This window comes from Podarcis melisellensis (assembly GCF_964234715.1).
Source record: "Podarcis melisellensis genome assembly, chromosome: 2".
Taxonomy (NCBI): Eukaryota; Metazoa; Chordata; class Lepidosauria; order Squamata; family Lacertidae; genus Podarcis; species Podarcis melisellensis.
In genome coordinates, this window is record NC_138529.1 from 70,632,440 (window position 1) to 70,644,848 (window position 12,409).

The 12,409-nt window shown below is 43.5% G+C and overlaps 1 protein-coding gene across 4 annotated transcripts in view; it reads right to left on the reverse strand.

Moving 5' to 3' along the window:
* Positions 1–12,409, reverse strand: part of CACNA2D2 (calcium voltage-gated channel auxiliary subunit alpha2delta 2) — a 530,937-nt gene that overhangs the window by 53,537 nt on the left and 464,991 nt on the right. For all 4 annotated transcript variants that reach the window (XM_081900249.1, XM_081900248.1, XM_081900247.1 and 1 more), the window contains 4 exons: positions 7,435–7,524; positions 6,882–6,953; positions 3,748–3,822; positions 3,269–3,343 (listed from right to left, as the gene is read on the reverse strand). In XM_081900249.1, the coding sequence (XP_081756375.1) occupies positions 3,269–3,343; positions 3,748–3,822; positions 6,882–6,953; positions 7,435–7,524 (312 nt within the window). The remainder of the gene's footprint in view (positions 1–3,268; positions 3,344–3,747; positions 3,823–6,881; positions 6,954–7,434; positions 7,525–12,409) is intronic.

Genomic DNA, 12,409 nt, shown 5'->3' on the forward strand with positions numbered 1-12,409 from the left:
TATGAGAGTGGACCTTTTTTTGCGGTAACTCAGTTTGTGGAATGCTCTCCCCAGGGAGGCTTACCTAGTGCCTTTGTTACCTATATTTAGGCATCAGGAAAAAACACCCCTCCTCCCAGGCCTTTGGCAAATTAAATTATCTATGGTCTTTTAAACTGCTTGTGTGTGGGGGGGGGGTAGTGTTTTTGTTTGTTACTATGCTATATAGTTTTGTGTTTTTATATTGTGAACAACCCTGCAATCCTTGGATGAAGAGCAGCATAGAAATTCAACAAAAAGGTAATCTATCTAGGGCTGAGTGTGCCAAGATGAAATGGTGGTTCTACCTGAAGAGAGATACTTGTGCAAAAGTTGACTGAGTTCAGGCCAAGCACAGAAAATGCATCCAGTCTTGGGTGGTGGTGGTGGTGCTACTCTGCTGAGCAATTTTAATGGTTATTGATCAGAGTGAGACTGAGGCAAGTGAATAAATTGGTGCTCTTTCTGTCCGTCTCTGCCACATCACTTGCCTATTAATAACACTGATGAACTGAGTTGGACGTTTCTGCCAATGAAACATATCTCACTCTGATCGCTGCCATTTCTCAGTGCCCTAATTCCTGGCTGGCCTCTTAATGATATATTTATCTGAACGGTATCTGAGCTGGAAGCCTGTTTTCCTTGCCCCACCCTGATAGATGTAGAGCGTCCCCTGAGATAAATTAGCCTGGGGCTCCTCACTCACTCCTTCTTGTGTGCGTGTTTAATATCCCAAGGAAGTAATATTTCATAAAAAGGGGCCAGCTAATTCCTGTCTACACCTGCCAGGAGTAGAAGGGAAGTCCATATATCACATCCCTGAGAGGTGGCAATTAGCGCTCTGTGGCTGACAAGAACACCATTTCCTGCTCCGCATTAAGTACAGCAAATGGCTCCCAGCGTTGGAGTGGTGAATAATTAGCTGAACTCTAGATTAATTTAATTCCCAAGCACCTAGGACCAGCCCTGCCCAGTTTCCCCAGTCATCATTCATCCTCCATGTTAAAACAAATAGGTTATGCAAATACAAGCAAAGAATGAACAAGCAGAGAAGTCACAGTTGTGAGAAGCCAACTGTACCCATCTACACACAATGGGAGTCCTGCAGATCATATACTGATTCTCTGTTTGCTGAACATCACAGACCATAATCCTCCTTTCCTGAGAAGACAAGAGACGCTGCAGGGCCAACTCATGCCTCTGGCTGATATGAAATCTCTTATTGCTGTTGCCTTCCATCAGTCTGGGCAATTTGTTGTTGAGGGAGATGATGAGATCCTCCCCCTCTGCTAACGGACTGGCTGACACCCAAGGTACTCACCGGCTCTTGGGTCAGAGTGTTTGGCACGCATGGAGGCAGCTGGTAGGAGTGAGACATGCAGCCACAGAGAAATCTGTTGATGGTCTACATTTAGCCTCAGAGAATTGGCAGATGGAAATGCTCCATCTGTTGGCACACCCTTACAGGACAATCCTTTGCATGTCTAATCACTCTCTGATTTTCCTTGCCCACATCCCACTGAGTTCAATGGGGTTTTCTCCCAGTCTTAATCTCCCACTTTTTGAAAACATTCAGTTTGCCCTTTAATGGCTGGCTTGTATCAGCCTATAATTCTGATGAACTATCAGATACAGAAGGGCTTTGTGCTTACACAGCTAACTGGAGACTTTCTTGGTACAGCAGATAATGGAGGGAGGCCCAGATCCGAGTCCTTACCCAGACTTCCTGGTGACCTTATTTTTTAGGACATAGTGACCAAGTGCAAAAGCGATAAATATTTTAAACATTCCGTGTATAAGACGACCCCCAATTTTAAACTTAAAAAAATTGGGGGGAAATATAGTCTTATACACACAAAAATACGGTATATGTTGCTTAATAAAAGAAAACACCTCTAAGTGGTTTACATAAAATAAAATATTTGTAAGAAAACACTTTTAAAATGAGTCGGCCTAATAAAATTAATCTTTAATAGTCATCATGCAAGGGTGAGAAAAGTGAAACATTCTATTCCACAAAACTTTTAAAGGCACAGGAATCCCATCCTGTTTGGCATCTTGCCACCCTTGCCACATATGGGCAATCCAGCTTTTTGCAGTCCAACCTGTATCACTAAGCTACTGATGAGGAAGTGCTATAAAATGGAAATGAAAGTAGTGCAAAATGTATATATGAAAGGTTAATAAAAACAGAAAACCACAGAGAGGTGCTGGAGAGAGACAGGAAGAGCTGTGCACAGGTATGAGCTCTGGAGAGAAACCCAGGATGGCTGAGGAGAAAGACATGGAGGCAGAATAATGTGGAAATCCCTTTAGCAGGGTCTAAAGCAAAAAGGATTCTTTTATGTTGCTAAGAAAAGTGGAGATGAGAATGGCTGAATTTCACATTTTGATTGGAAATAGCTAGTCAAACCTCTCGGCAGTTAAAATATTAGTGAACATTCTGTGACATCACGGCGTGTTTCTGCTCTTAGTTCAGACTTTAGGGGAAGGCTTTGTGAGTCTATGCCATGACCGTGAATATAGTTCAAGATCAGAAAAGCATCCACACGAAGTGGGAGGATAGAAAAAAAGGTGTGTGTGCTGCAGGGAGGCTGGAAAGGTAGTGATCTAGGGGTGTTAAGAGCTAGGAATCATGAGGGCAGGTACCAAAAGAGATGGATGGAAGAGAAGAAACTTCACAAAAGGTGTAGGAAAAAGAAGGGCCATAGAAATAGAAAGGGCAGGAGCTGGATAAGTGCAAAAGGCTGAATTCAACATATTGATTTTAAACAATTAGGCAAATAGTTGACTGTTGGTCAATAGTAACAACAACCATCAACAGAGAGAAAGCACATGTTTGCTTTTTGGTGGCAAATCTGTGGCTTAATATGGACAGTTCACTTGTTTGTGATAGCTGGAACTACTTTCAATCCGGTGTCAAATTGTCATCACTAATATTCCCACCTAATCATTTGTTCGCAGCTAGACAGCAATCCAGCTGTAGGCAGGTATATCGACCCTCTGCATAATAGCAAGAGAATTTTGCACGAAGTCACTGCTTATTACATTGAAGTTTGAAGGAAAACATGGCAATGACCTTTGGAAATGTTCTTTGAGTGAATGGTGTGGTGAAAAGCAGCGACAGAGAGCGGATGATGCCAAACAGACACACTTTCATTTTGTGGGGTAAATGGGATGGAAAACCACCTTATCTTTTGGTGGTGGTGGGTGGCAATGGTTATTCAAAGGAGGGGTAAACTGCACTTACCTGAGGTCTCAGATTTGGGTGTAGCAATAGATATCCATTCAGATCAATAGCAAATATATAGCCGTTGGCCCCTAACTGGATGGTAGGACAACAAGAGAAACAAATTACAGCTCAAGATGAAAGAGCGGAATTGCATCAAAGTTCCCATGCTATTGCCACAGATAATCTCTACAGACCTCTGCCTCTCCTCCATTAATCAACTCAAGCACAGAACAGACACCTAAGACCTTCTAAACGGGTTTGTTTCCCCCCCAATTCTCTCACTGCAGAAGAAGCAATGACTATCAGATAGGTGGGGCTGATTTGGAACTGGAGTGCAGGAAGCAATTAGGAGAATTCTGTGCAAATGTGAACCTCATGCTAATTCCCAAAGATGCCTCTTTTCCCCGCCTGCTTGCTCTTTATCACGGCTGAGACTTTGCAGGGACTGGCGTGTGGAAGAATGCCACTCTGAGGGAAGGAATCCATTCCTTACGCACATTGTATCGCTGCGTCAGCTTCTTGATGTCATTCAGAGTCACGTCAATCCCCACAACACCGAGGATGAGCTGGTTCTGAAAAAACAAGCAGCAAAAGCAGTTATATTCAAGAGACTGAAGTCGTGGACAACATAGATGCCATCCAATAGTGATGTAGTTTTTTATTTGCCCCCATGTCCTTGATATAAAGAGAAGGACGGGAGATAACTTGTCATAGCCAAGCCATACAGGGGAAAAGTGTAATACCTGTGCAAGATGAGGGAGATCCCCGGTTGAAGAGGATGGTGGGATGACAATTCACATTTGAACTTCCTTTCTCCGACATCCCACTTATACACCTAGACTCAATAATATGTCTCTCTCTCTCTCTCTCTCTCTTTCACAAACACATAAACTCAGTTTTTAACCAATATTTAAAATACTCAATATTTAAAATACTCAATGTGGGACGCAGGTGGCGCTGTGGGTTAAAGCCTCAGCGCCTAGGACTTGCCGATCGAAAGGTCGGCGGTTCGAATCCCTGCGGCGGGATGCGCTCCCGCTGCTTGGTCCCAGCGCCTGCCAACCTAGCAGTTCGAAAGCACCTCCGGGTGCAAGTAGATAAATAGGGACCGCTTACCAGCGGGAAGGTAAACGGCGTTTCCGTGTGCGGCTCTGGCTCGCCAGATGCAGCTTTGTCACGCTGGCCACGTGACCCGGAAGTGTCTGCGGACAGCGCTGGCCCCTGGCCTCTTAAGTGAGATGGGCGCACAACCCCAGAGTCTGTCAAAACTGGCCCGTACGGGCAGGGGTACCTTTACCTTTACCTTTAAAATACTCAATCACAGGGAGTGTATGATAAGAAGACTCAGCAGCCCCCTTTTTACATGGGAAAATCAATATGATTTCCTTTTAATTTTCACATGCACACATCTGGATTGCACAGCCTTCCCAAATGAAGTAAAATGATGGCATGGTGATGCATAAAATGCTTGAGCATTTCCAAGACTAACTCAACTTATGTACTGTGCAAGCATTACAATGTAGACAAATTGCGGTGTCATTTGGACCTACCCTTACAGTTTTTCTCTCATGGTATTAGGTAAACAGGATGGATGGATGCGGGACACATTCAACTGAGCAAAGCTCAACTGGAGCTGGAAGCCATCTTATATTCTTTCCTGTCTAGCAGGATCCAATGGCCCACCCAGGTGGGTCAGCTGGAGGATGGAAGCTCACTGAGAACTGAAGCTCCCCCCAGCAGCTCAGTGGTTCACTCCATGAGGGAGCTGTAAACAGCTAAAAGCAAACTAACCCCAACAGTAAACAGAATCCAGTGACTGACAAGGGCCCTGAAATCAGTTTCAGTCCCTTATCAGGCTCTTCTACCCTAACCACATTCTTCTTTAAGACAAGTACATTCTCCTCTTAAAGAGACACCGGTGCCTGCACCTGCAAAAAGCCACAATACCAACTGCTACACTGCACGCCATGGGATAATGATTGCAATGGAGTTGCCATGCTGCTTTATGAGGCAGTAACTGGGCTCCCCGGAGAATAAATGGCTTGGTCTTTGGCCTTGTCGCTTACCTAGTTGAGAAACAGATCGTTGGCTGTTTAACAGAAAGCAGCTATAGAATGCCATGGCAGGTCTATTACTGCTAATAAATCTAAACAAACATGAATTGGGAAGCATAAGGCAAATGAGACAGGCTGCTGACACATGCTGGGATTCTCCTCACTGGGGAGAAGGGAGGCATTAGTGCTCAGTCTAGTGGGCTTGTTTGTTTTGGAATTCAGGTGCCATTGCAGGGTGAGAGAATCCAACAGAAATACTTAAGCTGATAGGCATAATAATAATAATAATAATAATAATAATAATAATAATAATAATAATTTATTTATACTCCGCTCATCTGGCTGTGTTTTCCCAGCCACTATGGGCAGCTCCCAGTCGAATATTAAAAACACAATACAGCATTAAACATTGAAAACTTCTCCAAACAGGGGAACACACACAACACACAGTGTAGTGTGTTGGAGCTGACTTTCCAAGACTGCTGTTGCTGCTGGACTCCCCCAGCATGCCTGTGCAGCCCTCTCCTTTCTGTCACCCGAGTCCTACCCAGGGAAGCTACAGCGATGCAGGCATCAGGGTGGTTCTGTGGCTCTGCCAATTACGTTAGCTGCTACCGATTGTTGTTCCTCCTGTTACTGTTACTACTACCACCATCACCAACTGCTCTTCTCTGGGAATGCAGAAAGGAGATTTCAGTGATCTCTCCTCTAGGAGCAGCATAGGGAGCTCCTACACTATTCACACTTCTGTATCTCATACGTAGTTAGTGTCCATGTCTGTTTCTGACCCATCACTCTCTGTAAGGTGTTCTTCTATAAACAATAGCACAGCATTTAGCACAGCAGAGCATAGAAGATGCAGCTTTTCTTTTCCTCCAGTGATACAGCTGCACCCAAACCAGTGATTTTACAGGGCACTATCCACCCCAGGACTTTGACACAGTACACGGTATTGAATACAGAAATAACTGGGTGAAGTTCTGCTTTGTGCAGTATTGTAGATTATACGCACACTAGTATGTTTTAAAATGCTTACTGCTCACCTGTCATTTGAAGGAGGAATTTATGCCACTCCTAACTTCAGGTACCTTCCCAGTTAACAAATTTTAATAAATAAAGACTATATTGGTTTGGCACGCAGCCCTGGTCATAAAGGTATAATGCTGATGTACATAAACAATAAACACAGGACAGGAAGGTGGTCAGCTGGTGGGCTGACTGTCTTGCATTTGCTCTGGAAAAATCCCAGCCAACTGCCCCTCCATCATTTATAATCTTAGCCCATGTTTACGTCTTTTGAATGTCATAAAATTTGGCAGGGAGATGCTATACTTGGCTGATTCAGACTGACTGATTTTGAATTGACTCCACAATTCACTACCATTTTTTGTTTAAAGGTATCAGTGACATCTACATGGAAGGCAAAGAACAAAACAAACCTTTGTTTGGATGCTAGAGTCTCTCTCTGTCACACAAACACATACTTCACAGCAGGCTAACTGTTGTGGATATGAGCAAGAAGAGTATCAGCAGTAGGTCAAAATCAGGGTGGGGGATATTGCAGGAAGAAAACATACCTTCCTTTCACTGCTGCCATCTTCAGTGAGGTTGAACACTGGCAGAGTGCCTGTTATGACCAAGCCCAGACCCTATCAAATGTCAAAAGCAAGAAAATATGATAAACACAGTTATCTAAGTAGCTCCATACTCCTAAGGGTCAAATAGGTGTGACATAGGAGATCTATTATCAAATGTCTCTTTAAAACCCGCCCAAAAAACTTGAAACAAGTCACTGGGAGCTTTGATTTTTATTCCATTGCCCACTGTCAATTAAATTGTGCAAACCAATGGCCTTGAAACATGGACACGGGCCATGCTGGGAGGTGTAAATTACTATGTCTTGCGTGTACAGCACCGTACAGTGGAATCCGCAGAGCCTGTTTGCTGAAGGAAACTGGAGAAGATACCAACTTGGGAATGTCAGACTTGGGACACTGAAGAGGTATGTGACATAAAATAAATTAAGTAGGACAAATTACACTGCAGTGGATGGGTAGACCTTACAAACAGGAGAAAAGAAATGAAAAGCAAAAGACCAGTTGTGGGAACTCATAAAGTTATTTCACTTACCAAAGCATCCCGATAGACATTGGTCCACTGAACCTGTTTTGCTTTGTTCCCTGCCAAGACCATGGGTCTTCCTAGAACATCCAGATATTCCTGCAGAGAACAGAAAGAGAAAAGCACACAGATTAATTCCCTTGTGGAAGTATGTGATATGCAGTAATTGATGTATACCGCAACATTATTCTTGACTGAAGTAGAATGATGTTTGTCATGTTCAGTTCAGTTGCTCATCCTGCTCCCCAAACAAACAAACAAACAAAACTCCCTTAACTTGAGGAAAGGGTTACAGGCAGAGGAGGGATTCTATCCCACTAGCAGAGGCCACATGTGCAGAGTAGAGCCCGGTGGAGGTGGGATGTGAGCCCTGACTTGAGTCAGGCTATGCTGGAAGAGAGATGGACCCACTTGAATGAAGCTGCCCTGTTCAAGGGCAGTTTGCATTTTGAGCTTCCTCCTATCCAATACTTGCCTCATCCCAAAACTGAACATGGAATCTCTTTCCTAAGATAGAGGTTATGAGACTGGACTGAAACAGGGCTGGCAAAGTGAGGCTGCCATCTCAGGTGGCTGATGCAGGTTGGCGGTGGTGATGAGGAAGCAGTGGCAAGCTGTTGAAGAACAGAGCTGTGGGTGACACGTGGCCTGCCATGCACCGCCTCATCCAGTGTGTTTTCCCTCAGGAGCAGTGGAGGATGCTGTCAGGGTTGACCTGAGATTCCGCTTCCAGGAATTGAGGGAGAGGTCGTCTTGTCCTTTGCCTCAGGCAGCCAAATATCTTGAGCTGGCCCTGACTGGAAAGCTATTGAATCATAGTTGAGAAGTTGCTCAGACAGGCAAGGTCTAAAGACGGAAGCCCAGAAGACGAGAACCCTTTCAGGACAAGGTCGGACTGTAAAGTCGTATTAGGTTAAGTAGTAAAAATGAGAGCTGTAGGCTGAGAAAAAGCCTTGGAGAAAGTAATCTTGTATGTGGATATAATGCAAGATGCAAATGGAAACACACGCTTCCCAGTGGAACTCTCAGTTGAACCCAGAACTCTGTCAAGAGCTGCTGGATTCTATATATTCCCAGGAGACTGAGAAAACCTGTTCCCTGTGTGTTATGAAAACAGAGATTTTAATTGTAGAGACTGGCTTCTATTCAGAAAACGCAGGTCAGCTGAAAAATACTATTTCTACCATTGCTCCAAAATAAATCCTTGAGTGGATATAACATGTCCCTGATACAAATCTATTCCCAATCATCTCCACTGCAGTGCTGACTTGAGAGTGGGTCAAGTATCTCCTGAGTATTTAACAGGGACATCTGGCACTTTGAAGGTGGTATTCAGCTTCATGAGTTCCATTCTCTAATTACGGATCTCTGTGTAGACAATCTCCACCACTAGAGGGGACACTGCACCACAACTTCAATGCCCTGCTATAGACTAAAATGCACACAGTATGCTACTATACAGGCAGAAAAGGAAGCAGCATCACTACAAAGAACTAATATCTGATTCAGGGAGATAAAAGATAACTCTTAAGTCATAAATTTCTTGCATGGTGTCATGCAGAAGCTGAATTTCAACATCCAGCTTTGACCAGCACACATGTGTAACCTTTCAAAAGAACAGGTAAGGTTTTGGCTGTGAGTCCTGGAAGTCCTGCTCCCTGCCTTGCCCGCCTTTTTCTACTTGGGGGGCCCTGACTGACTTCAGCAACAAAGGCTGAGGTTGCTGAACAGACTCTTGGGCTGGGGTCTTTTTTGGTTGGGAGGGGAGCTGTTGCTATTTTTTCTATTATGTTTTGTATCTTTATTTAGATCTTATTTCTGTGGAAATGGTTCAGTTGGTTGTGTATTTTTTGATGTTTTATTTATTATTTATGACTACTTTTGTTATGTTGCAATTAAGTATTTTTATGTTGTAAGCCGCCTTGAGAATGGAAAGATGGCATACAAATAAAATTATGTATGTATGTACGGTATGTACGTATGTACTGGTATGTTTTTTTCCCTTTTCTTTTGTGTGTTTCACAAAAGATACTTCAACAGAGCAAAAGTTTCCAAAATAACTGAGGCCCTTGTTGTGTGAGATTGGGCTTCAACAAATGTCAGAAGGACAGCAAACATTTGCTAGATGCTTTGTCAAAAATGTTATCCCATCCTTGAAATACTCTGGGGGGGGGGCAGGGGCAGGAAGCGTGAGACTCTAGTAATTGGCTCCTTCTCATCTGCAGCACTGAATAGACAAATATTGGAAAATTCCACCGGCAAAAGCATTTCATGCATCTGTGTCTGACGGTGAAGGTATGTGTGTACAGGAATTAGTGTGCAATCCATGCTCATAGACTGTAATGTGTGACAAATGCATATTCACAAATTTCATGGTGTACACACCCAACATGCTGGGAAGCAGCTGCCACATGTGACTTTCTAGTGAGTGTACTCATAGGGACACACACACACACACACACACACACACATGGGTGCTTCAGTTTAAATTCCTACACAGAAATGCAGGACACACACACACACATGCACACACACACACACACTCACTCACTCACTCACTTGAAGCAATCTCAATACTCTGCTATTTCCAATATTAGACTGATTTCAGCAAGGACAGAACTACCGGTAAGTAATGACAGAGTTCTTTTTTGCTTCATTCCATAACTTCTTCAGCTTGAGGAGGAAGATTTAAGCCACTGAGCACATTTAGTGTTGAAAACCACCAAGGTGAGGGAAGAAGGGGAAATGAACGAAATGTAGGGGAGCCCTGTACCAACGTGCACGGGGTCCTGCTCCCGTTATCCCTACAGGAATGCCATGTAAGCAGTGGGGAGGGCTGGGGGAACGAATGGTGACAGCAGTTCATTGTGCTGAGAGCTGTATCTGCCACCTGTTTGTCTTCTGTAAGCATGTTAAGGGACAGTATGTGCCAATCAGCCCTCGCTGTCAGCATGAAGGAAACACGCCCTTTCCCCAAATCGATTAACCCTCCCTGCAGGTTGCCATGGTGAAGTGTGGCGCTGTGGCAGGCAAGAGCTTCAGCCCTGAAGCGCATGGGGAATGTATTATTTCCGGATGATTTAATACAGGGGGAGAGAGATGTAAAGGGAAAACAGCATCACAGAGAGGAGGGAGAGATATAGGCAGCAGAAGGGGAAAGCGGAACAAAAGCAGAGATACAAACAGAAAAGAGAGGGGAGAGGGGGAGTAAAGGGAAAGTCATGTCACACTTTCAAGATCACACACTTGAACTGTGGGCTGATTGCTATTCTTGGAAAACTAACATCCTACCTTTCTTGCTCCTGTAAACACAGCAACACAGTTGGTTACCTGTTTTTGTTGTTCTTCAGAGGCAAATAATAAAGTGGAGTGGGGAATGTTGCTGGACCACAACTCCCATCATGCTGATTGGGGCTTATGAAAGTTGGAGTCTAGCAAACATTTGGAGGGCCACACGTTCCCTACCCTTGCTGTAAAGAGTCCTTCATAGGTGGCCACTGTGGCTGGCCACGTAACAGGAAATTCTTACTAACTGCTAGTAAACTGAGATATTTATGAAGGTAAAGGGCTGAACCTAGTTTCTGAGGCCATCAGAAGACCTGGGGTTCTATCCAATGATAGCCCTGGTCTGACTTAACTTAGGTCCATTAATTCTAATGGGTCTTCTCTGACCATAACTTAGTTCAATACTGGGCTCCGAAATTTACTTAATTTACATTTTGACATCTTCCCCTTCCTCCAAGGAGCTCAAGGTGGTGCACACATAGAGTTAGCCTAACCTACCACGACTGGGTTGTTATGAGGATTAAATGAGGAACCATGTACATTACCTTGAGCTCACTGGAGAAAAGGTGTGATATAAATGTATTAAATAAATAAGTAAAAATAAATAATTATAAGTGACCAGTTTACTAATCCCACACTCATGCTTTTAGTCAGCCAGTTATTGGGGCATTTTAAAAATTAAACACTGTGGTATAACAATTCGTCTTTGGTTTTACACAAGTAACTTTCCAAACTCTCCCTGCGTGAAGTCGGGGTGTTTATTTTAACACTTAACAGTATAAAGTGCCTGTGTGGTGCATCCAAGGCTGTGGTTAGCCAGGCACATATTGTATTTTTGGTTATTCCAGACGGACAAGTAGATGCATACAGCTCTTAAAAACCATACTTAATCGTAGGCACAAATGAGGCCAATAACTTAACATCTGGCACTGCTTCATGGCAGCCTGGCTTTACTACACTAATTTCTATGTTGTAGCAAATGCTTCAGATCTGGGATATAAATGGCTCCATTACTCTGCCTGATCTGCTTCTCTCGGAGACCTCAGGCAGATGAAATCTGACGTTTTTGATGACAGGCAGTTTAATCATAGGCTCCCATAATTGGACTAGAGACTTAAGGCAGCTGAGAGTCCAGTTAAGTGTGATTATTTGATGGGCATACTTGTTGTCTCGTTTGTGCATCAATGAAAGAAACACAAATGGCTTCTTGCTAATATAAGGCTCCGCTGAGAGACAGGATGATTAAATGCCATCAATGTTTGTTTCTGCTGTGGTATGTCTTTGAGCGAATCCGCACTAATAGGTGTTAAAGGTGGTAAGAATTAAGCAACTAATATTGTACAATAAAATTGTCACAATTGGCTGGGTGACAGTAGCCAAGAGATATTTTCTAAGGCTGTGTAAAACTATTTACCGCTCCTGCCAGATTGTCTGCTCATATAAATTAGCACTGATGCCTTTTCTTTCATCAGTGAATAATCTGTGCATTACCACTGTGCTACACCCAGTGCTTTTTGGTGACAGTACTCAGTACTCACTGATACCAAGTATTGTCACTTCTTTTATTTTCCTGCCCATGGCAGACATTTTGTGCTGGCACCCACAGGACATTTATCAAGATCTAATTACTGGCACCTCATTTGTTTTTAAATAAAATAAGCATTGACAACACCTATGATTAAGGATATATATCTGCATT